The following is a 26,489-nucleotide window of genomic DNA, read 5'->3' as shown; positions in this document are numbered from 1 at the left end:
TACGTACCCATAAAAGCAGCTCAGAATGCGTTGCCTGTGTTGCTACGCACGTTCCCACCGAGTGCACGGGTACCAGAGCTGAAGCAGACTTTGGGCTTCGAAATATCCAGGGTGCAGGTGCTGGTCCTGCCCTGCCCACGACAGAAACAAGCTCTTAAGGAACACAGCGAGTTCCTCATCTGCCCCGCTGCCCCGAGAGCTGGCCTTTACGAAACAGCTGTAACCACCAGGGATACATCCAAATACCTCGACTTCTGTGAAGCCCTAAGTTAATCCAGTTTTAAGAAGTCAAAAGAAAAAAAAAAAGGCCAGAAGGCTCACATACTTTAAACAACTTAATTTATTAGAACCCATAAATGTTGCTTTCATTAGAAGAATCAAGTTAACACCTAATTCAGGGTGAAATTACATTTTAAGACAAACAAAAAATTGTAGTGCTTAAATACAGTATTTACTGAAGACTGCTATTCTTAGAATCCTGGTACGAGTTTATACTTACTGCGTGGTATTAGTATGGTATCTAATTCTGAGCAGGTTCAGCATTGTATTTTCAACTGGAAGTACATCAAACCATGCAAAGGGCTATTCCCCCCATCTGCCTCCCAGAAGTACGGAATGAAGAGCTCAAGCCTTAAACAAAAAACCCTTGAGATGCATCACCAGAATCTGAAATTTTTATTTCTTGTATATTTAAGACTGATTGGTAGAAGATCCCTGTAGCCAAAAGAAAAATTGTATGACCGTTGAAATGTACTTAAAACGTTCACCGAGTTGGCATCGAGCAAACCTTAACTGTTACTTCAAATTGGAACCTGAGTACAGAGATAAAGTACAATCACCCATGTCATAGGCCCTAGAGTTTCTTCTCGCAGTAGCCCTTTTGGAGAAGCAGGTTGGGTTAATAACCTTAATTTTCACTACTGTAGATCAACAGAATCATTTCCATAAAATTCAGAAAGTGCTTAAACACAGAATACAAAAAGTATCTAACTTACAAACCTTCCGATATAGAAAATCAAAACGTGGAATGTGGCGGATGTTGAGAGATCTGTATCAAAGTATTGAATTGTAAATTAACTTGAGTGACTGCGACACAGGATGGATGCTCTGGAGACAGTAAACCAGCGCGTACGACGTATTTACCGAGGGGAGGGGTTGTTCCTGCCGCTGAGGTTCTAGTCTGTTTCTCACTAAACACACTTGCTCTCTTTTAACACATACACAAAGATTTCCTACAAGCTGTGCTGAATTATTTATATTACCTTTTAAAAGAAGCTATTAGTTACACAACTTTTTCAGGCTGTATCAAATTCTTAAAATTCTAATATCACCGATTTGCAGCTCTAGCTAGGAGATTTGGTCATGGCATACGAGAACTGAAGTGGTAGTTGCTTCCGAAGACTGTCATAGCCTTTCCTCAGTTACATTAAGGAAGGAGCAATTTGTTAAACATTCACTCTTCCTTCTCAACTGATAGCTCACCTGCAAAATACAGAAACACAGCACTCATGAGAAAAGCAGGAGTATTCTTGCTCATACAGGTATTACTGTAGAAAAGGAGTCCTTTGGCTGTACATTGTTTCCACAGTGTATTTGTTACATGAGATACAAACTGTACAAGTTCTCCAGTTTACAAAGTTTTCTAAATTGCAGAAACAATTCAGCCCGTATTTATAATATCGGTTTTAAATGTAAAGATTATTACAGATAAGGTACAGTCTAATTGGCTCAATGTAACAACAAAAATGTAGTTTTAATACAATTTGCAATAGTACAACTATGTACATATGTACAGAACTGTTTCCTTCTGTTACTTCACTGACTTTGAGTATACTCATCACTTTTAATTATCAGCTTCCTTTAAAGTAAGAAACGCTGAAGTAAAAATGGTTCAGTTTTGCAGCACTTCAAGTTCCTCAGTGGAGATCTCTTCTCATCCCCGTTTCCTGCTTAATTCCAGCCTTAAAGAACACCGTCACTGAAGCGTGGCTTGCCATAATGGACGAGGTCATTTTGTAGATCTCTTTCTTCATCATCTGCAATTAAAATACTCTGCTCAAATCCGATCTGATACTACTGCAAACACATTCAGACGTACTTTCCCAGAACATGCTGCTAATGCACACATCCACGCTGAACTGGCCTCGCCTGGTTACAGGAATGAAGTCACCGGGGAAAACAGGGAGAAGGCCTATGGGCCTGTGATCACAAGTCCAGCTGTCAGCACCCGGGGAGTCGTCCCTCGTGAAGAACTGGGACTTCACACCATTTAATATCTGTGGCTTTATTGCAACCGTGTTTCAGAGATTTATTGCCTTAAGAGATTGTAGAAGCTTAAACTAGTGAAACTTAACTACTGTAATTTGAGAATCTTCCTTTAAAGGTTTCAAACTCTCCCACTAAAACCCAGCTACAAAGTCAACTACTTCAGAAAGTTACATTGCCAGTTTTTAACCCGCTCTAGAGTTCATACGTGCATTACAAAGGTTGGGTGCCTCGTGGGCCGAGCACAGAGAAGTCAGTATGACTCCCTCCAGACTAAGGTAATACTTTTTCCACCTACTTCTCAGATTTGAAAAATGATCCCTTCCGCACAAACATGGCACGGCACATTTTTCAGTGACGGGATTTTTACTAATGCTGGAGTTGACTTTGCTGTCGACGTTTTTACATACTGCTGTCTTGTATCTCAGACTGGAGGGTAAAATTTGAAGAGAGACTTTTAAAGACGTAAAAGGCAGCTCTCAACCTTTTCAAACCTCTTCTCAATGGAAATCCCCGTTCTCTCTCGCAGCACTGCTGAAGAATCAACAATACATTTTTCACCGCTACTCTTCACAACCGGAACAAACCCACCTAGCCAGGCTCCTGCGCGATCAACGCTCAGCCCATCAGTCAAGACGCCTGCTCTTGACGGGCAGAATAGCTGCGTACTCGGGAAACACACAGCAGGAGCTGGGAGCGGGGCAGGGGCGATGCATCGTACGCGGCCCCGCAACCGATGCAAAGTGGCCACTTCAGGCGCGCCGCATCTTTCCCAGCTGCGTTTGGTTCATCTTTAACACTGGATTTACAGCTTTGTCTTTGACTGGAGCATGAAGATGTTTCATCTCGTCTTTCAGATCCAGAATGACTCACTCTCTCCACCGCTCTACTCTGTCCTACTTCTTGACTTCTACTCCTTGGGCTTTGGGTTTTGAGCCCCATGAAAAATAATAAAATTAAAAAACCTTGTGCAGCCTCAGTATAACCATTTACTGTAGCACACACAAATCCATCAAGAAAATGCACCTTCAGGATTTTTTTCAAGTGATGTTTTAAACTACGTTCTAATATTCTGCATTCTACCTGCCGTAATTCAGAGCTCTCCTGTGTGGGTCCCCAGCCTTCTTCCCTCAAAGCAATGAAAAAGCCCTAACGCTTCAGTTTGTTTCAATTAATAAGCTTTTGCTGCATTTCAAAGCTGTGTTCCTCTATATTCAGGAAAGATGCTCGTTCACAGAAATGGAAAACAACGTTTAAGTTTACTAAGTCTTTTACTAGCTGATAAGCTGTCTGAAGCTCTTCCACGCTTTTCCAGCGACTATTCATCAGCCCGCACGTGAGATGGGTACCCGATGGTAACCTACTCCCAACAGCAAAAGGCTGAAGTTTATCTGCATGACACGTGCTTTTGTTCGCTAAGAAATTACTAATGCGGCATATGGATATCACTTGATTTATACAATCCTCCACCATCCAGCCACCACAAACACATATTTACTATAGTAGAAGCCAACAACTTTTAAATATCACCTTGAATTTCAAACAGGTGGACCGAAAGAAGGAATGCCAGATTGGATACTGACATTCGCATGAGCCTGTCTCCCAGACTGGTGTATTTTCCTCTGACAGTTTCCATCTAAGGCCCACACATTTCTAGTGGCAACAGAAAACCATGTTTAATTAAATTGCTTTGTTTGCACATGCCACATGCTTTGTTCTAGCCTGATGCAAAATCATGTGATGTTTTTCTAATGGTTTTAAGACAGAAATTCAGGGGTTTTTCCTCCCTAAACAATTATAACCACCCTCCCTCTAAACCCCCACAATTCTACCCTCTCCTACCCTGCAAACAAATTAGTGTAAAGATTAAAGCAGATACTTTTTCTAAAATGCTACTTCTGGAAGTACCACTGACATGCTGTATGACTTCTATCTCAAGTCAACAAGTTATTAGGGAACGACATAATAAAGGGCTTGGAAAATTAAGTTTGAGGTAGTAACATACACTGCTCAGACTATTCTTCATTAAAAGGCTTCCAGAAGTCGCCCTTTCATCTTTACTACCAGATATTAAATCCATTATGTCTATACAGATATACAGAGGGGTTGATCAGAAAAAAGATTTTCACCAAGTCCAAATTTAAAGCCACCAGAGCAGTGAACTGACAGGTACCACATCGAAATGGGAAAGAGTTTTATGAGGCCGCTTCCAGTTACAGCTCTTATTTTTTCAAATATCCCTTGCAAGGCAAGCTACATAAGGACAATCTCTATGGTTTTTAACAATTTTCCACCACTTATTACTATATCATACCCACCCTTTCGTAACTGGCATACAGGAACGCTGTTCGTGTTACTGGTGATAGTTTACAGCATACACAATATTTGGATTTGCAGAGCAGAGCTTAGACATACAAACGTGCACGACATACCATGCTTTCCTTTTCATTACAAGATCAGAATCGTTAGAAGCAAGTCTCCTGCTTCCACAGCACAGCACTGACGGAAGCAGCTGTATGTACTCTCGTACCTTCATTTGAAGCTAGCTTGTACAAGCAAATTACAGCCCAGAAATAGCCCATCCAGAAGCACGGCCGTCCGCAATCCAGAGTGACTGAAATCCGCTGCTACAGTTTTGAGCAAAAGTGTAACAAAATAGGCCACACCTTCTGGAGCAGCAACAGTTTTCATCTTTATCAGTAAGTTAATTAATTGCCCAGGGTTCTGATCCATACTTCTCTTTTGCTTGTTCATGCATTTCAAACTACCAGCTCAGCCAAAAAACGCTCACGCTGCATAGTTAGATGCATGCCCACAGAAATCAGTTGCTTTTTATTAGCTTCTCCCATTAATTATGCTTGGATACCAATTAAATACATGTCTGAAAAACTACCAGCTAAAAAACTTGCATTATGAGGATCAAAATCTGGGTGCCTGCAGAACTTAAATCATGGCTGTTTTTTTTATTCCCCATCATTATTTTGCACTTTCCTTAATTGGAAATACTATATATGTTGACATAAACATTTTCACCCTACAGACATGCAAGCCTTTCACAACATATCGCCCAACAACTAGATGGAGAACGGTAGACGATGCGGCAGATACATGGCAGACAAGCAATGGAGAGGCGATGGACTGAAACGCAAGCAGAGCAAGAGGTGGTGAACATGCACATACGGGTATTAGGCTAGCACCAGAGTAATGAGTTTTGAAGGTTGGTTAGCAAGGATAATCATAAGCCTGTTGAATCTGTGTACAATGCACGAAAATGACACTTCGAATTGCTAACTGAGACCTCGCTGCATACCACCTCAAGGCAGGTGTGACAAAAGCAGTAGTCAAAAAACCCTACGCTCCTGTATTTGAACACTGCTTTAGTAATGTCAGAGACCACATCCCAACGAGCTAGGTACCAGATTGGGGGTTTTACACAAAATCCTTTCTGAAATTTGAAGTGTCTCGATTTTCCTAGCAGAAACTGTATACACGACGGAAATAAGGGATCAACATCCTCTCACTGACAACTGCTGTCACACTGCTTTCAAACGGAGAGCAAGACCAAATTTTAAAGATTGCCTAAAGCTTATTTATTCTATATCGGAAATTTTTCGATCAGCTAAAAATAGCGAGGCTTTACACAAATTCAACAAGTAAACTCAGCGTGGATTTTATTACAATGGGATGGAGACAAGGCCCAAGCTCACCTTGGACGTCTTCTTCTCCACCATCACCATCCTCTTCCTCATTGTAAGCCAGCTCAGCCTGTTTGTCTGCCTCATACTCACCCACGTTACCATCATCCCCATTATAATCTGCCAGTTTAGAACCCTGCTGCGGATCAACAGGGGATTCATTCTCATCAAAGAATCGGCCTGTGAAGTAGGCAAAGGATTAAGTCAGAAGCAGAGAGGAAAGAAACAGGAAGATTCTAAATGAAAGCAGACGGCAGGTTAAGATAGTCAGGTTTTTGTAGCAGTTTCCGCTGGAGGAGAAAGGGGGTAGGAGGGAGAGGGCTTGGGCAGGGGGAGAACAACAAGGCTTCCGCAACACCTCCGTGCAAAAAGGATGTACTCGGTCCTTCGGCGTTTGCATCGTGTGAAACCTGACAGCTACAAGCTTCACTCTTTGGAGAAGAGCGCTAGAGTAAGCATCTAAACAAAAGCTCCATCTCTGATTACCTACAAACACTAATACAAGTTTTCTTAAAATGCTGAAGAGCGTACAGTGCTGGTTTCTGTATCGAGACGGTGTTTCTGAGGAGGACTGGCATTTTTCTACACAAAACTGAGCAATCTATTGCTGACTTCATATACGGTAATGTCTGCAGAGTGTGCACCATCCTGGCAAGGGTAAAAATCGAACAAAGATCTGCCTTGCAACTCTGAACTGATTTTTTTAACTACCTAATTAATTTGTCTTTACACTCTGGTTTCCTCTGGTTTCCTATTAAGCTTTAACCATTTTCAAAATGTTCTGAATCCCATATTTTTGTCTCCCAGCAAAGACTTAAGAATAGCTCCAGATACTGAAACAATGCACAAGAAAAATGAGAATTAGCTGGAACTATGAAATGACTTGACCGTCAACCAAGCACGCAATGAAAGATTAATGGGGTGATGTCAAGTCCAGGGCTGGTGTTTAATGGGGTACAAGGAGATCTGTTCAGTCTGCCTGCCCACTGCTTAAAGAACACAACACCGAGTCTGCGGAGGATACGAGTCTGGAGGGATTATGTATAAATGAACAAAATAGGATTAAAGTGCGATACAATCTTTACAGACTGGAAACGGACTAGGAAAAAAGTCTGCCAAGGCAGACGTTGAGTGATTCGCAGTGGAAGCAATTAAACAGAGAAGTAAAACTGAAGAATATTATTTCAACATTAGGATTAAAAAGGAAGTTTGGGTTACAATGGGCAGATGTAAAAATGAAATTATTTCTTAAAACAATGAAAACTATCATGTGTGGCAGTACATAAAAATCAGGACAGGAACAATAACATAGTGCTTATCTGAGTGGGGAAGAAAAACAGAAGAATCACATCTAGTGCAGCTCAAGTGTACAGAAATGGAAGTTTCAGTTATTGTCATAAAATAAGCAAGAAGAAACTATGATCTGTTTAGAAATAAGAAGTATTAATATTATTAATGTTAATAATTAATATATTATTCATTCTCTATTCATCTCTGAGCAATTCTTGCTATTATTGGTTGTATTTTTGGACACTGCATTATATATAAAAAGCAGACAGAACTGTACAATTCGCACATGTTACATATAAAACAAGCTAGAGAAAGACAACTGAATGCCCTTAACTTACAGAAAAAATGAGCCTGTAGAGATGCCAGAAATACTGTGACAAACAAGAACTGAATACATTTAAGCTGACAGAAGGAAAGGTTAAAATATTAGAAAGAGATCCTAGGAAACACAGCAAGCCCAGACAGGCCTGTGAGCTGGAGCTCGCGTGAGCAGGCCAGCGTACAGGACAGCCCTGGCCAGCTCGGATTCCAGCACAGCTTCGGGATGCAGCTCCTCTTTCACTACAGGTGCTTCATTCTGCTCTAAGCATTTGGTATTTTAGCTCACGCTACTTCAAACCAAGGGAGGAAAGGCTGAGACCCTGAGCACACACAGACCTCGCCAGCAGTCCTTTTGGGCTGGGCGGTCTTGGCAGCAACTCCACCGCCTGTGCGTACAGAGTCAGGCGTACAAAAGATTTAGGCAGTAGATGACTTCTCGCACAACGCCGGGAGAACATCGATACTCTAACACAAGGCGTGTATAATGGTCTTGGGATACCAAGACGCCAGGCAAACACTAGAACAGGAGTCGCTGGTAGCTGGAGCCAGCAACGCACCAACTGCTTTCTGAAACAGACAGCCAAGATCTGGAATCTTGATGGCGTTGTGGGTCTCTTGAATCACTCCAAACGTGAGTCAGTGTCCATAATGCAGGCATTACACGGACTGACTGTGTGAGGCACAGCGGACTCTGTTGTCATGAAGCACAAGAGGTTAGTGACAGCACGGGATGCCCCATAAGGATGTCACCGATGCTAAAATCTGCAGGTAACATTTGCTGAGATGAATTCTGCGTAGACACATGGGGTATTACTCAAAGCTGGATCCTTTCAAGCACACTCACAGCAGCTGTCCATGTGCTCATCTGTAAGGACCTGCTCACAGGCCAACTCTAAACAGCAGCACGGACTGGAGGTTTGCTGCGCCCTGTTTTTTTTCCAGGGTGCCAGGTAAGAGCACAAACAGTGACCTTGCTGCAGTCACTTTCAGGTTCTGCTTCTTTTGAAACCGAATGGCCACAACGTGCCCATCTCTGTACCTAGTACCACAGTTACTTTTTAAAACTATGCTACCAAAATAAAAAAGGAAAACATCTTTTGGGAAGAAGTTCTGTGTTTCTGAAACCAGCCAGATATGACAGACACCCCGACCAATGATGGTTACTGGTCTCATGCCACAGGCTGATGCGCAGCAAGTTTTGAAGCGCTCAATAACCAAAACCCCAGGCAGGGAATTGCCCACAGCGAAAGCTGTGGGCCAGAGCTGGGCTCCTCTATACCAGAGGGATGAATTTGTCACCAGCGGACCTTTCCGAACACCCACTGCTGATCAATCAGGAAATAAATCTTCTACAAACCTGGATTAGCCGTTTCCATATGTGACAGAAATTCTCTCCCTCGTTGCATCATTACAAAGTACAATGTAAGTTATTCCAAATATGAAGGAGCAAAGAGCAAAGGAGGAGACTAACCAGTGATGATTACAGACTTTGGTACCCATTCACAGCCTGCAACGGAGACTTTTCATTCACTGCTCCTGCCTACAAAGCTAGCCCCCTGCTTCATTTCATCCATTACCAGGGAAGACAGCCAATCCATTTAAAACCCCAACGACTGAAATACGAAGCTCTGTCATTTCAGCTGTAGTCGCTCAGCCAGAGAAGTGCAGGATCTTCAACAAGCTCCTTTGATAAACTAAATAGTCTCGCACGTCTCAGGATACACAGAGTGGAAGAAAAGCTTACACAGGTTGCATGCCAGTTTTGACCTGGAGAACTGCGTCCAGCTCTGGAACCCTCAGCACAAGGACAGGCCGAGAGAGCTGGGGTTGTTCAGCCTGGAGAAGAGAAGGCTGCGGGGAGACCTTATAGCAGCCTTCCAGTACTTAAAGGGGGCCCTATAGGAAAGATGGGGACAGACTTCTTAGCAGGCCCTGTTGTGACAGGACAAGCAGCAATGGTTTTAAACTAAGGGAGGGCAGATTTGGACTGGATTTAAGACAGAAATTTTTTACAATGAGGGTGGGGAGGCACTGGAACAGGTTGCCCAGAGAAGTTGTGGATGCTCCATCCCTGGAAACATTCCAGGTCAGGTTGGATGGGGCTGTGAGCAACCTGATCTGGTTGAAGATGTCCCTGTTCTTGCAGGGGGGTTGGACTCGATGACCTGTAAAGGTCCCTTCCAATCCAAAGCATTCTATGATTCTATCCCCACTTCATCAGAAAGATCCATGAGTGCATTCAAACAACCGAAGCCTTCCCTAATGATCTGTTTCTAAAAAACAAAACCGGTAAATTGATGTCCCTTCCCTACCTCTTCAACCCTGGTCTTTTTAGAGCCCCCCCCCCCCAATTTATATTTTTATCTCCTCCAAATTCCTTCCAGCTTCCCATCATCTTTCTTTGCTATTTAAAGCCAGAGGATGGCCTCGCAAGCACTAGGTAAAACACAGTTAGCTACTCCATCTTATTATTTGACATTCCTCTTAACACATCCCAGAAGAAAAGCCTCACTTCAAACATTTGTCAGCGACTAATACCCACTGTTGACCCATTGTTTTTGAGTGTACTGCTCACTTGCTATTTGTCACTTACTCTGTGCATGTAATTGTCCATTCTTAATTGCAGGCTACTTTTACGTTTACAAACTTTTCTGTTGCTGAAACCTCATCTCATACATTGTTTATCATCCAGTACTCCAAATACCAAACAGTGCCAAGCAAAGGATGCGCCTCCATAAACCTCACAGAAGCTTTTCAAATAAAACTCTTGGTGATATCTAATGCCTGGAATATTCTCTTCTTAAAGTTGTGCACCCACCAAACAGCAAGTTATTCCTGACCAGGACTCCATTAATTTGCCTATGACAAAGTCACATTCCTGTTTTTACTGCTTTCGTTCCTTTGAACACATACTTTGCAGACCACATCACTTTGACACAATCTGTTCTTGAAAAATCCATGTTAACCACTTGTCCTATTATGTTCAAACGGATTGAGAATTTGTTCAGTTACCTTTCCAGGTATCAAGGCTAGGCTGCTGGGTCTCTAGAACTCCTCAAATCCTCTTTCCGTTCACTTTGTAAAGATGTGTCTTCGTGCGGTATGATGGTACCTCTCTCAAGGCTGTTAATGGTTCAGAAACCATTTCAGGTAGCTGCTTAAACCTCCGGTAAGGTTTGGCACTATCTACAGGCTTTAGCCTCTGACCCTTTGGGGGGCTCCGAGGGGGTGGGAGGAGAAGGAGAGAAGACACTGAACTCCCACAGCCCTGTACACCCCTTTATGCCAAGACATACCCCACAGATGTCTGCTAGCAAATCCAACTATAGGCTCACAGGCCCCGTTTTAATTTAACCTCTGCTTCAGAACAGCAACTAAAACATTTCACAAGAATAAATGGAGTATTAAACTTCTTTCTCTGTTATTCAAGGATCATTTAAGAGATTGATAGAAGTTAACACTTTTTTCCCTGCAATTTCTCCAAGCTACAGAAGTGCCAGTCAAGTTCCATGCCACAAAAAGAAATTGCAACAACTTAACTCTAACAAAAGGAACTTCCCAAACTAAACCTTTTATGACAAAACGAATTCATAGTTTCATGTTCCTGAGGGTGACCCTAGCTTTCAGAATTCTTTTCAATGATCACTGAAACCAATTCATGACTTCATTTCAACAAAATTGCTATTTCTGTACCACTGTTTATCCGATCCACAGAATTAACAGAGGTTTCTGGCAGGAGGCTATAGAATCCTTATTTCCTCCCAATTTTCCTGACTCTGGAAATGGCTGTTCTGATGTAGTAACTTGTCCTCTTGGAGTACAGACAGATTTTAATCCTAGAAACCAAAGCCTAAGTGAAAGCTACTTAGCTGTGAGTACAAAGGAATTTAAAGTTGAATTTATAATAGCTATAAAGATAAATCTTATTTGTGTAAAAAACAAGAGGAGATGTTTCAGCACTAAGTTTTTTCTTCCAGGTGCCCCTTCCCCACCCAAACGCTAAACAGTTGGAATGAGTTCTTTAAAAATAACTAGGTTAAGGTATACCTAGTCAGTATACTCCATACTATACTTAGGAGTATAGTATCTCCACTGATACCATAAGAAACTTGTTTCAATATGATGTTCCTATAGGTTGCTAAATCAAATGCTGTAGGCGTAATACCATAACGTTGGGAGAGTATCAGCTGCAATGTAGAGACGCATCTCAAAAGCGCCAGCTGACAGGCAGCTGTGTGCGCCTTTGCAAGTTCTTAGCTGCCGTCTGCCCCCGAAGCCTCGGCAGCGCTACCACCATCACGCACAACAAACAAATACATCCTTTGCTCCTGTCTGAAGGCTTCTTCCTTGAGCAGACATGGAAGAGGTTCTGGAAAACTTCCTCTCACAGAAGAACAAACTGCTGGCCAACACACATATACCACCACAAAGACCCCCTATCTAAGGGCGGAAGTCTTACGATATTGTCCAAAACATCGTATTTAAGTCAAGTAATACAGCGTGAATCTAAGTAACTCAGTATCACGCATGTATCAAAAGTCTTCAGTTAATCTATTTAAATGTGTAGTAATTTCCAAAAGCATTTTAAATTTCTATAAGCAAATAATTTTTTTTTAATGACTGAATATATATATATACACACATGAGAGATGACACATTAAGGCATATCTTTTACACAGTAAGATATTACATTTCTTTTCAGGCTTAGTCTCCAGAAGGCCACCCACTGTAATGGTTCCTATTTTCCAGACAGGCACTCTTACAGATAGAAAATGAAGTGATTTTCTTAATATATCGAAGTATATGATATCGGCCAACTTACTTTGCTTCATCTTCTGCAAGTCACTAACTCTGCTCTTTGGAATTTTTATATGGTCTGTCTCAATTTTGTGTTCTTTCTGATTTTCCATATTTTCTTCAAAATTTAAGTGCTGGAGAGAATTTGGAGGTATCTGCTTCGCAATATCAGCATTTCCATCGTCACTGTGCAAACCTACAGAACGAGGAAGCATAGTTGTTTTTTACATGGTTCCAAAAGAAGGCTATAACATTATCGCAAAAGATAATTCATCAGACTTTAATACGTCATCAATCCTAAGTCGTTACCACTCAGCTGATTTTCTGTATGTACTTAACTGCTTGATGAAGCCCAGAACAATAATACGTTTATGTATTTTTTTTATCCTCCTGCTGATTCTGCTTTTCAAATCTACTAAGCATCATTTACTGTTTCAAGAGCTATGATCTGAGGAGAAGGTTGCAGTAGGTCACAGAAGGCATGCTAAAAATAATAAGCAGAATCACAGGACTACATAACCACGGAATACAGAAAACCCTGGTCCCCTTGAAATTCATATCGACCATCCGTTGATAAACTCTAAATTCAACGAAGCAAGCTTTTGACTTGCTATCTTTTATGTTTTCTCATGAATAAAAGTCAAAATGAAGGACTACCTCAGAACAACAAAAAGAAACAAACTATTTAAAAGATTTGACATTTGGAAATAACAAACTTCAAATGTGTATACAGACTTTGAGCTCACTAATTTTGGTATTCTAATCTGCTTACACATCCACTGCAAAAGGAAAGAAATTGAGAAATACTTCTGTTGCCTTTTTTCAAAAGAACCAATAATGGGCATAACAAAAAACTTCAAGCTGTTTGGTCATGTCACAAATATATAATGAGTACATTATATTTAATGTTTTTCAGCAGGACAGTATTTTAATATGCCGCTTGCAGTGCAGATATAACCTAACATTCTCTTTGACATTAAAGCAAAGTGACTTGATCCTCGAGCATTAAATTTAAGTATATTTTCTATGGATTTGTGTCCTTTCTAACTGCCATTCTTCTAAACCCTTTCGCTGCAGTACTTTTAGTTCTCTCATGTCCTAAACCTCCCCCCACATCACCCTCAAGCGAGCTGTTCACAGAAAGAGGACACTGAGCAAGGGAGAGTACCACTCTCCCTTAGAGAGAGTTTATTCTCTAACTGGCTACCAACAGATCAACAATTAACTCCTGATGAGATGTTGCAGCCCTGTCTAATTAGTACCCCTAAGGAGGAGTACTAATTTCAATTACTGTCCTCTGTTCAGTGGAGAAATCTTGAAGCACTTACCTCAAACTTCTAACTCAAATTTGGCTGAAGTTGGTCAAAAGGCTCAGAAATTACTGGGGGTGTGGGACAAAAAGAGATCATACAACCAGCAACCTCAGTGCCTCAGGAGGCCAGACTAAGAATACACTCCATCTTGTATCCTGCAGAAATCGATCGCTGTTTTCCTTGTTGTAACCACATCAAACAGGAGAAAGGGGCTGGCCATGTACATCTAACATTCATGATATGGTAGCAGATATTAAACGGTAAGTTTGACTTGTCACCTGCTAGCAAGAATTTTACCTGGTGCCAGATTTGGAGCATGGGGCTGTTCAGTTGGAAGATTTAGAACAGGTTGATGACCTTCACTTTTAGGAGCTGAAATAAGTGGTTTCTTTAAAGCTAAAATAAAATACATGGAAAAAAGCATTAGCATGAAACAAACAGACACTATATACCAGCTCTTCCTCTAACAATCCTGTAAACTTTCTTTTTGTTGTTTTCAAACTGTAGATGAAAACATAAAATACAAGATTTCGGGGGGGGGGGGGGAAGGGATATTATCAGAAGCATTCAGTTTTGAGAATTCAAACCTCTAAAGCACAGTAAAAATGATCAGATTCTACACCCCACTTAAATTTTATTACCACAGACAGATTTTAAAACTTTGCATTCACTATGAAACGCATGGTATTCAAATAGAATACATATGCCACCAAGAATGTGAAAGTATTAGAACAGTTCTCCTAACCAGTGGGAGTATCTTCAGCTTTAGCAGGGTCATTATCTTCTATTTCAGGCATGCCGGCATCTCCTCCTGGTTTGATCTTCTCTGTAAGACAAGAATAGGATATTCTGCCTTATTAAACTTTAAGTTTGAACAGTGAATTTCCCTCTTGTGGAAGGCTCTAAGACCAGAAGAAAAGTCCTTTATCCACAGAACACGTCCCATATTGATAAAGCAACTACAACACTCCTTATATTGTACTGTTGAAGTCACTGAAGACTGCTTTGGAGCAGTGCTCCCGAAGTCAGTGCAGTCTTCAGAAAAGGATGGGAAACAGATGCACTGCTCTTGGTAGCAGAGTAAGAAAAGCCTGCTGCAAGAAGCTGGCCAGAACAGACACTCAACTGATACAAAAAGGTGCTGATTCAGCAGCACAAGAAGTAGAAACCAAGGGAACCCATCTGCCTTTCAGAGAGGCCGACAGGGAGGAAACCACGGCAATAGTTACTCACTGAGAGCCTCCTGTACAGCTCCTGATAACCAAAGCTCCCCACTGTTCCTGCTGACTTCCCCAGCTAGAGACTTCTCAGCGGTTTCAACGCTCCTCGCCTCCAGCCACCTCCTCTGTGCAGATTCCAGCCCTCCAACAACAGGGCCCTTCCCTAGCTCACCCCCAGACACATCTCACAGGGAGTGGAGAGGCAATCCCCAGTTCACAACTGGCCACATGAGGAAGGAGATGCCAAATGAACCAACAAAGAGAACACAAAACTGTGCAAGAAACTACTTTCGTAAAAGGATCCAGAGAAAGGACACGCCAATCTCTGGATACCTGTAAACTCCAACTTGGTACAATCAAACACAGCTAATCAAGTTATCTGAGCCAAATAATTCATTGTTCTACTTCAGAGAAATGCATGGTTCTGTATGGTAGCAAAGGATACAAACACAAGTGGCCCGTTATCTATCAGAAACAACAAAATAAGGAAATACCTTTGCCATTCACAACGTGATCTGAAGGCTGCTCATTCTTTACTGTGTTTTCATCTTCTGCCTCTGGAACAGTCTTAGATATTGCCCGGTCGTCATTATTGGGACTTACTTCAGTGTCTTTACTGGACTGAATTTTTTGTGTGGCCTGTTAGAACAAATTCATAAGGAACCAATATTAAGCACATCCCTGAAAATTACAAAACAAAACCCCTCAAATTCAGGATTACTTTGGGTAAGCAAAATCACATTTATGAATTAGATGATCACCAAAGCAAACAACAGCAGAAGTTCTCTATATACAAACCTGAATCCTGAGGGCAGGAGATGATAGTACGGACACATAACTGAACAGGAAGCGTAAAATACAGCATGGCTGTATGACATTTATATGTAGCTCTTGAGTATAATGCAAACAGGTTAAGGCCTTAAGCCTCGGGTCAGAGACTCTGAAACAATTCTAGATTTTAAGAAAGATCCAACTGAAATCTACTTCTAGTCTACCTTATTATTTGAAATGTTTGTAAACAGACACGAAGTAAGGAAATGAAATTTTAAGAAAAGCAGGTTATTTCATCTGTTTGTAGGAAAGAGGCCCGTATCCTACTGGCAGCTTACACCATGTAATTACACCCTTGATACCAGCCAAATACCATTGTTATTTGCATCACATTAGCACCTCGAGGCCTCAACAGAGATCAGGTTCCCCTTTGCAATAACCTATATAAGGTTGTAAGAACATAGATCCTCCCCTGGAGAGCTATGAAGTAATATCCATTTTACAGAGAAGAAACTGAAATCCTTAGCAATGATGTCATGTAGGAAGGCTGTAGCAGAGCAAAGAATTAAGCCTGATCTTCAAGGCTCAGTTCACTAACTGAGCAAAACAGACAGATGTTCTTACACCAATACCCATTTAGGGCTGCTCAGGACGACATCGAACAAAAACTTAGGGGAGAAATGTCCGAGGCCTCCATATATCTGAAATGCTGAGTCAAACAAACAGCAGACTTCGGGCTCTCCTAATCCAACAAAGAAACTTAGCTGTGCATTACCTTTTGTTCCCGCACAACTTGGTCCATTAGTTTCTTTATGTTTTCTTCATGTTGCAGTCTCATTTCCTTGATCTGCTGCCCACACTGCAGACTTGATTAGAAACACATTATTAGTTATATTTCATTTGTTGCATCTGCTCTCCCATAAACAAAATGGGGAAAAATATGAAGTGGCACAAAAAGCCAAACCTGAGATAAAACTAGAATAGTCTGTCCAAAAAGCCTTGTCCTGGAATGTGTATGGAGTGGAAATGGACTGAATACAGAAAGAAAGCAGAACTGGAAAAAATAGGGACAGAGCAGAAAAACAGTAAAATAAACAGAATGGCCTTGAACATATTTCCTCCAAAACCTGGAAAGCAACTGAAAAGTGAAGCTTCACAGTTAATCTGTCATCAGAGTATATTAATTCCACTAGGAAAGCAATACATCTCCCATGGCTGTCAACACAGAAGATGCACAACTGCTACTATGAGTTACTGCTACCAACTCCAATGCCAAGATCTGAATGGCACAGCTAAGGGTCCCAACTTCTCTAAAAAGCCACAGAGATCAACCAAATTCAACAAAACTCCTGTCTCCCACAAACCCACACATACTCAACATAGCACACAGAGTAAAGAATATTTTTTTGTGCGTGAAAGTTTCAAACATTTTCTCAAGTGTTAATCTCCCTCATTCCTCAAAGCTTCAGAAGTGGTTGCTCTTCCTGCTTCTCCATCATAAACCTAAAAGGCTAAGGTCAACTTAAAATTGCAATCTACACAATGCTTTCAACTTCAGTTGAAAAAAGTACAATTACACTTTTAGAAAGGCAGCAATTAACAACCCTGGGGGCTTACAGAACCGCGTCAATTAAGCTCTTCCAAGTATTTGTTAACTAAGATCTCCATGTTATAAAAAGTGCATTGATTTAAAATCATCCAACGCTGAACAATTACAGTAAGTCAGATTTTTCTTAGATCGTATCTCACTTTGGGGGGGGGAGGAGAACCCCACAAAAAATAGAACTTTAAAATCAAACAACTAGCTAAGTCAAAGCTATGTCACCAAGTGAGTACACTCAAGTTTGAGGAATAGCAGAAAGAGGATTAATTTGCACTTTTTAAAAAATACAGACTTCCATTAGACACACACAAACCTACAGTTACTAACATTCTTGAAGACATACCTATCATATTCCAATCTCCTTGTAAGGTAAGTATTGTTCTTCTTGTACTCGTGAAGCTGATCTTCCTGGCGAATGAATTCCTGACGTAATTCTGCTAGTTGTTCTAGACCAAAATGCAAAAAATCAACATGAATATAGAAATATAAGAAAAAATGCCCCATGGCAGATACAACTTTCAATATTGCTATATAAGTTAAAAATTTGTTCAAGTTTAAAGTATATCTAGAAGGAATAACATGAAAGATTCTTAAACTAACTTGAAAAAGATGCCAATTTCCTCATGTATGCCAGATGTCACTATGGATTACAGAACAATTATTCTGATACTATACCAAAACCCCTAAATTTTCTTTACCTTTTCGTTTAGAAGACTTACACAATGCTATTTCACCTATCTGTTGGAAATCTCCTTGATTTCCTGAAAGGTTCTGTTATTCTCAGTAACACAAAAGTACTACTAAGCACGATGGTCAAATACTCTTTTTCTGCAATAAGTATACAAAAGAAGGTACCTTCACACTATCCGTAACACCAATACATATGTCCTGTCTTCACAATTGTTCTAGAAGTTCTGCTTGCTCCTTGGGCTACAAATAACGGTTAAGCTTCCTACTAGTTTATGTTGCAACGACATAGATACAGGCAGAAATGCCAAGTATGTTGTCTGCAGGTACATTCAAATTTTGGCATTAGCTGTTCCAGGTCACTCTGAAATCCATATAGTAAGGTTACAGGCATTGTAATCATGTCTGTATATAACAGCCTTAAAAGATGTTTTCTGGACCTTTTCTAACCCAGCATAAGTATCACAACGTTGCTGATCCAAGCTAAACTGTGTATTTGGTCATGAAAATGATTCTAGTATCTTGGAGGTAAGCAGTGCCAGAACACATGTTCTTTCTGCAGACAGTAGAGCAAAGTCTACGAGAGCCAACCCTGCACTTATCCAGACTAGGTAATAAGCAAATATAATGGAATTTCACATTATGCGATGTTCCAGCATCCCTTGATCTTCCATTTAAAATGTATTCTGCAGTACTGATGCGGTTAAAAAAATACACAACTTCACAGACTACCAAATCGCTGTTTGGCCATAAATTCCTTACCCTTTAAACGATGTATGTCTGCCATTTGATACGATATGTTGTTCTGCAGCTTAATCTGAAAGGAAGAAATGGTTATATAAATATAGACAATGGGCAGGTTAGGGAGGGTTTAGACTGGAAGACTCAGGTGCGTTTGTTTTCATTGTAAAGACAACATACGTAAAGGATTATCCGAATGACGTACACAAAGTTCTTGTAAATACAAGTAATGTATATTTACTTATCTGTGAGTGATATCACCAACCTAAACACTGTATTTAGACTTTGCTAACAGGGACTTGATTTTATTTCCAGAACATATTTCTATCAAAAAAGTAGATTCTGTCAGGACTAAAATAAACACACTGCATTCTGATACTGCAGGAGGAGACAGTGAATTTCCAATGTCAAAGCATAACAGTATAAAAATAAACATGCAGCATCATTCGCAAAACCAATTTTTACCTAATGTATATTTAAAGTACATTTTTTATGTGTCACTACCTAATATTCATAACATTTTATTTTTAAGAGAGAATCTGACACCAGTAGACTTCCATAGCAGCTTTTAATTTGGTATTTTTAGTAAGGAAAAAATAGCAGTTACAATAAATAAGAAATGCATGTACACAAAGTAATTAAGTAAAGACGCTTTGTCTTGTTCTTACATAAAGACATATGTAAAGACAAAAAATAGCAGAAACGAAGAGAAAGACGCACATGTAGAACATACTGAGAAAGGGTGAAAAAATCCACGACCGCCATCAGGCAACACTGATGCTGTAATTATTTTTCTTGTAGTTTCCTGATGGGTATAAACAGTAACTCTAGAAGGGGTGCTGAAAGAGGGCTGCCATTCTTGGGTTACGAGGTCAGAACTGCCTCTTGGAATACCAAAACGAAGTACAAGCACACCTACTCTGCCACGGGGCGGGGGACATGCACGCAGGGGCTATTTCAATTCCCACACAGATTCTGAAGCTCACTGTCTGAGTCAGTTATCCACATTTCCTGTCAAAATAAACCAAAAAGACATATGCCCTTACTTTAAGACTTCCTCCGCCCACCTCTACCTTCCTTCTTATCAAAGTATTCATTTATTTAAAAATGTTTCACGTAATGTTTTTAAATGTGTTTAATGTTTTTAAAAGAGGCACTCAAACTCTGGACCGTCTGATTCAATTCATCCCATATGGGTTGAGGCAGGCATTTATAACTTTAGGAACTACAGCCATACAAGAACTGCTGAAATCGTGATTTTCTGCAGAACACAGTGTACACAGAGGCACGCATCCAACAGCTCCAGTCACATAATAGAGGCTCCTTATGAAACACAGTGCTCCATCGAGAGCTTCGGTTGTGCCAGACTGCGGTATCCTGGCTCATCCCTAGCAGCAATGCACACATGGGCAGTGCTGGCAGCAAACCCTGCCCCACGGCAGAGCGTGAAAGCCAAGGGGGTTTCTGGAGCACGGAGAGGCACCGTGGCAATGGCTCCGACCTACGGGGGGAACGCCCAGCCACTTCACAAGGCTTTTCCCAAAAAAAGAAAGAATGACAGATGCTGCAATCTTCTGGTAACCTAAGAAGCCTGACCACATTGCTCCGAAACAGGATATAAAACAAGAACACCCATGGACACTTAAGGAGCCTCCTTGGCAGTTGGAGCCATGCATTTGAGAACCCATTACACATGTGCTCTGCCCACCAAGACATTTAAGGCACTCTAGTTACAGGATGCACAAAGAACAATACTCAGTTAAATGAAAGCCTGTGTTGGACTTCCTGTGCTTTATTTCAAAAGCATAAGTAACCCCCGTGGTGGGGACTTCAGGCAGAAGCACAATACAACAGTTACCGCCAAGCCTTTCTCTTCCAGCAGGCGCCCATCTTGCCAGCTCTCCATCAAACGGATACCAGGACAGGGGAACAGATACAAAAAGAGTGATTTGTCGAGCATTAATGAAGAGGTACCTTTCCCTATTTTGCAAAGCCACTGGCAATAGTGATCACATTTTTTCCTGTCTTCCACTCTAATGCAGTTCTTTCCCAGAACCCAAGAAAGCTACAAACAAAGGAGATCCTGGGAAGTAGCGGGTTCTGTTTTGAAACCTCCATCTATCAGAATGTGTAATACAGAAAGCCTTCCCACCGGCTTGCTTCTGCTCATCCTGTAAAACATTTGACTTGTAATGGGCTGGGGGAGGGCTGCCTCTCTGCTAACAGGAGTTTGATTTAAAGACAGCATCAGTTTTATCACACAATCTTTCATTTTGGCGGTTTTGAGTTTCAGAGAAAAGTGACAGAATTTATATCCAAAACAGCTCAGCTGACAGCAAATGTCCCTCATCTGAAAGACAGAAAGGGAAGAAGCTTTTTTATGATTCATGGGATCTGTTCCACCTACACATGCAAAAACACCACACGCCACAAACCATGGCACAAGTCCAGTTCTTTGAGCTGTGTCCTCCTTGAGTCTAGACCCATTTGTACTGTTCATATTTCTCAGCGGCTTCTCAGCTCCTTTCCAAAGCAGTTGGGATGTATAACAGAAATTCTCTGTAGCCCAATGAGCTCTGCACAGGAAAAAAAAACATCAAAAATCCTGTGCCTGCTGGAGCTACATACATGCAAAGCAACCTTCCAGTGCTGTCTGAACTGTTAACAGTCTTGTCATATAATGAAAGGCACTGTAAGGAAAAAAAAAAAGTCATAAACATGCTGGAGCTTATCTCTATGTATGGCAGGACAGAACACAGGTGGTATTGCTTCCCGATGGAGTTAGCGGTAAATTGTAAACATCCACCCCTATTTCCCTGTGAGTCATTTCTTCATCTAACAAGAACACGCTCTGAATTGCCGGCCAAAGCAGCATGAGCAGGTGTCCATACTCCTCTGTGCAGCTTCACGAGCCTGGGCATTCCCAACGCATTGCTAGGGCACGTGCTGGAACAGCACAGGAAAGCTGTTTAAGAGTCTGTTTGCACAAGGGTCTATATGCCACAATTCCGTGATCTTTCTATTATTGTCAACTGCCTTTTTCAGAACAGGCAGTGCTATCATCAAGCAATTAGTACAGCGTCAGAGATGACACTGATCATCAGGAACATGCAGTAAGATTGGAAGATGCACTCAACATCACCGCTGTAAAGCTACAGCTTTGCAAACTGAGGAGCTATCAAGGAATTTTGGCACCAAAGAACATAAAAGCTGCTCCCAAGGATGTTTTACTAAACAGTTTCATCCTACAAAGCACCATTTCTAGGCAGCAGCTAAGGGGCAAGGCTGTATTACACACCTGGCACTGCCAGCAATAGCTTTGGAACGAGAAAGGCATGCTCCTGAGAGCTGCAATAGCTCATACTGAGCTACAAACCCCTACACGCTGGATGGTTGCCATTTGGAAGCTCTCCACCACAAATTCCTGCCATTCAATCATCTTATTGAGCTTATCACAAAGGGATGTGTAAAGCTATGAAAAAAAAGTATCCTCACGGTATGCTGCAAAAAAAGCATGAAATACTCAGGAAACTAATGCTAGCTCTGCATGCATCTCCTCCCCAAACGCTGGGGCAGCCACTATCCCTGTTTGCCTCCCAAGAGGAGCTCCAAAAGAGAACTCTGCTTTGTTCCATGGTCCAGCAGACCATCCCGAGCTCATCAAGATGAGCACAGGGTGATAGGAGAAGAGAATGCTCGAGAACTCAGACTTTGTCTTTTCTTTTTTTAAACAGAAGACACTAGGTCACGCTACGACGTTTGCTCATAAGAGCAAACAATATTCTGGTGCAGTGTGAGTGGCTTGTTACGTGTGCAAGGGGAGGGAGGAGAGAGACTAGGGTTTGGGCTTGACCACAGATATCACTGAGCTAGGAGGAAGCTGCCTGCAGAAATTCAAGTTGCCTCAACACCAGAAAATGCACACTTGATTTACATGACCACAAGGCAAAGATTCTCTTATGAAGACAAAGGAGCATAAAGCAGAATTGACACTATGACAACCACCAGAGTAGCATCTTTCAAATGAGTTTTCTGTGAAATAAGCCTAGATCTGTTGTGATCACTTGATACCCTGGGAATTACCAGTGTTGGTGTTTTATTATAGCTCCTGCATGTCACAAATGGACTAAGATCATTGGTAAAAAACAGTTTGTTCAAAGAACATCCCTGCCAAATTCTAATTTGAGAGAAAAAAACTATCAGTCAAGCCTTCTTTGGTCAGACACTTTATGCCTACTACTCACTATTTTTTTCGTAACAGATCTTCATTGTCTAAAACAGCTTTATTCTCTACTCTCTAAAGTACAGTCACTTAACGGGGGTTTTTTTTAGAAAGAAATTAGGATTGTTGCCACTGAGAACATGACAGTAGCTCACGTGAGGAAAAGAGAAAGGGACAGCGACTGCTTATTGATAAAACATATGGCTGTTCTTGCCTGTTAAGGCACATTGAACATTTTGAGCACAAGTAAAGGAGAGAGGATATTCAAAAGCTACTAGCTCACACGACCTTAAATGGCAGCTTCTGGAACAAAGAACGAAGGTACAGGGCATATACTGCAGTATGCATACAATTAACAATAAAATTAATTTGTGAGGTTTACTAGTCACACTTCTCACTCCCCTCCTGCTCTGCCCCGTGAGATGCCAGACTCTGAGAGCATTCAAAGACCCGCCAGACTTATGGAGACCAGCAAAGTGGTCAGCAGGCACATGCACAATTTATATCATGGGCATCACAGTGGGCTCTGCCTTCCAGTAACCCTCGCTAGACACCCTGACTTAGCACTTGCATTTTGTCTCCTGGTGTCCTATGGTAAAATATTACAGATTTCCCAAAAATACAAGTTTATTGTATTGAAAGCAAGCCTTGCCACACAACCCAATAATCGATAGGTTACTTCAGTACCATCAGTGCAGTTTTACACGGGTCAGTCAGTTAAAATAATGCACAAAACTAGTTCATTGCCCTGTGAACACAGGCTAAATAACAGGAACACAAAACCAACTTCACCTACATAAAGGACAGCCATACTGCAAATACCCCTCTCTATTACTTCCCTCGAATACCCTTAGCCACGTCTCCAACAGTCTGCAGCTTGGAGGCAGTTTCAATGTGTTTATCAACCTTCAGCAGACCTCCTCCATTAATTCATCCAGTCTAGCCCTGAGCTCATGTTATTTTACTACCCTCACCAGCCTGAAAAAAGGAGTTCCAGCTCCATGCCTTGACTGACTCCTCTGTTTTCAAGCTACTACCATTTTTGGATGCTTGCTTTTGTTGAAGAGGGCAATGAACAACTAAACCTATTTGCCCTCTATTTGCATGTAAAAGTTCAATTTAAAACAAAACAAAAAAACCCACCCAAAACCACAAAGCAGAAAACCCAACAGTTTAGAAAACTACTAGTTTTCTGTCTTTCACAAGGGGAAGCATCTTTGTTAAAACCTAACTGCTTTGAGTTCAGCTTCTCTTACTCAGACTTAACTATTTTGATACGTGTATAGAATACTTATTTATAAATTAAGCTAGATTTTATAGTATCACAATATTTTTAATTGCAATGGTGTTAGTTGCATTTATTTCCAATGGAGAGCACCAGTATCCACCATTACATATCTAATCAGGCTTTTTATTCCAATCTCAGAAAAAAAATTAAAATTTTAAAAAAACATGTTCGCTGAACACACAAATGGCTTAATTTTAATGGTTCAGTAGGAAAGAAAACATAACTAATACAAACTTAATCAGTTTGAAAGAGTCTAATTCTGTAATGAGGCGTGTATGTATTCAGATTTTTCTGTGACAATTAAATGCATTTTCTTCTATTGCTCATCAAATGTGTGATCTGAAAGGGCCAGAAAAACAAACTCAGCCAGCAATAAGCCTGAGTGCGATATCTCCATAAATCCTACTGTGATAAACAGTGTCCAATTAGCAGAATTATGAACTGCATGCAAACAGAGTACACGCTACCCTACACGACCGAGTAAAAGAACTTGGCTGCTTAACTCCTCTGTAAAGAGCTGCCTGTGATGATTATGGAAGTGGAACAGCAAAAGTGGATGCATTCACTCATTTTCCCTTCCACAACAAAAGAAATCCCCAGGCCACCTCCACATAAAAGGGCAAGCTGAATTTTGTATTAGCTTGTCTCTTCACAGCTAATGAAAATGACACGTTATGTCAGCAGCAAGACTTTTTTTTTTTCCCAAGCATATGCTGGCTGCATAAGAACCAGACCTGATGTGCCAGGCATTTTGAGAGGCAGGCTCAGGGTGCCACACCTGAACATTATACTTGTTTCATTTTCCTTGAGGCCAAACAAACTCTAGTTTTAAGGCTGCGTACAGCTTTTTGACTGATCACAAAAGATCAAATAACCTTTGATCAAAAGAGCTCAGAAAAAAGAAAAAAATAAAAACAGCCGTCTGGAAAACGGTGAGCTCTCGGCGTTTTCCTTGTTAGCACGGACACTGCCTCGCTGGACGTTCTCAGCTCCGTTCAGCGATGCCCGCAGAGACCCGAGCGCACTGCCCATGTCCCAACAGCCACCAAAGCCACCGCACCGGCTCTAGAAACCGGCGCCTTCGGGGGCTTGTTCGACCCTCAGGCTGCAGGGCCACCGGCCACCCCCAGGCGGGAACAAGCGGTGCCCCCCAGGCAGGGCCACCCCGCGGGGCGCCGGGGGACCCTCCCGCCGCCCCCGGGCCTGCCCGCCCCCTCCGCTTTACCTTGCTGTCCTCGCACTTCTTCACCTGGCCGTCCCTGGCCTGCAGCTGGCTGCTCAGGTGGCTGTAGTCGGCCTCCTTCTGCTCCAGCTGCTTCTTGTGGGAGTCGACCTTGCCCATCAGGTCCGAGTTCCTCTTCTCCAGGCGCCCCCGGGCCACCTCGGTGCGCTTGGCCTGGCTCTGCAGCTCGGCCACCTCCTCCTGCAGCAGGGCCTGGCGGGACGAGGCGTTCCAGCAGTTGAAGGCGAGGATGGCGATCACCACCAGCAGCGCCACGAAGACAAGGGAAGGCAGGCGGCCGCCCCTCCGGTTGGCCCCGAAGCCCACCATGGGGGTAGGCCGCCGGGCGGGGGCTTCACCCGCTCGCCGCCTCCGCCCGCACCTGAGAGGGGAGAAGCAGGGGCGGGGGGCAGGAGGGCCGCTCAGGGAGCCGGACGGCGGGCGGAGGCGCCGCCCCAGGGGGCCGGGCGCATCCCCGGCGGCGGAGGGCCCTGGGGGCGGCGGGGCCGCGGGGGAGAGGAGCCGAAGGGAGCGCGGGGCGGCCGAGGGGAGCGGGCCGAGGGGAAGCCGCGCCGGGGACCGAGCTCTGCCCGCGCTGCCGTGGCCGGCCCAGGCGCCGCTCCCGCCCCGCGGGGAGGGACAGGCCGCAACGCTGCGCTGGCGCCGCCACCGCGGCACACCGCCCCCCTCGCCGGCCGGCAGCGGGCCCGCCCGCCCCTTCCGCCGCCCGCCCCGCCCCTTCCGCCGCCCGCCTCTCGCGAGACAAGCCCGGCGAGCTCTCGCGAGAGCGCAGCCTTCCGCCGCCGGGCGGCCGCCATCTTCTGCGGGCGGGCGGGCCGGAGGCCGTGGCGGGGGAGGGCGGGTTTGCGCCGCCGGCCGCCCACGCACGTCCGCCCCCCCGGCGGCGCCGGGGCTCCGAAGGGGAGGGCTGGGCCGCTGGGCGAAATAACGGGCGGTGAGGGGCGGGGGGGAGAAGGAGAGTAGGCCGCTCAGCACTTCTCCTGAAAAGTGTTTCCTGAGGAAACGCAGCGTGTCTTTGAAATTACGGGAGGAA

General features: G+C 42.8%; 1 protein-coding gene across 4 annotated transcripts; it reads right to left on the bottom strand.

Moving 5' to 3' along the window:
* Positions 1-322: 322 nt before the first annotated feature.
* Positions 323-26,154, bottom strand: GOLM2 (golgi membrane protein 2). Of its 4 annotated transcripts, XR_012043727.1 has the most exons (11): positions 25,439-26,154; positions 18,725-18,779; positions 17,619-17,721; positions 16,448-16,538; positions 15,396-15,540; positions 14,427-14,507; positions 13,979-14,077; positions 12,394-12,564; positions 5,973-6,140; positions 1,824-2,036; positions 323-1,482 (listed from the first exon to the last, which is right to left on the bottom strand). XR_012043727.1 is itself a non-coding variant. In XM_072869444.1 (10 exons), exons 1-10 carry the CDS (start codon positions 25,763-25,765, stop codon positions 1,963-1,965), a joined length of 1,314 nt encoding a protein of 437 aa, XP_072725545.1. In that variant the 5' UTR covers positions 25,766-26,154; the 3' UTR covers positions 323-1,962. The 4 variants fall into 4 exon arrangements, 3 of the variants coding, with proteins under 3 accessions (XP_072725545.1, XP_072725546.1, XP_072725547.1); XM_072869444.1 differs by having other exon boundaries at positions 323-2,036; XM_072869445.1 differs by lacking the exon at positions 5,973-6,140 and having other exon boundaries at positions 323-2,036.
* Between the last annotated feature and the right edge of the window lie 335 nt (positions 26,155-26,489).

This window comes from Ciconia boyciana, chromosome 8 (genome assembly GCF_034638445.1).
Source record: "Ciconia boyciana chromosome 8, ASM3463844v1, whole genome shotgun sequence".
NCBI lineage: Eukaryota > Metazoa > Chordata > Aves > Ciconiiformes > Ciconiidae > Ciconia > Ciconia boyciana.
This window is presented reverse-complemented; position numbering and strand designations above follow the sequence as displayed.

Coding starts and splice junctions, on each gene's coding strand:
- GOLM2 (XM_072869444.1), bottom strand. CDS start 25,765: ATGGTGGGCTTCGGGGCCAACCGGAGGGGCGGCCGCCTGCCTTCCCTT. Junction 18,780..25,438: donor AGAAGTGCGAGGACAGCAAG/GTAAAGCGGAGG, acceptor TCTTCCTTTCAG/ATTAAGCTGCAGAACAACAT. Junction 12,565..13,978: donor TGCTCCAAATCTGGCACCAG/GTAAAATTCTTG, acceptor CTCGTTCTGTAG/GTTTGCACAGTGACGATGGA.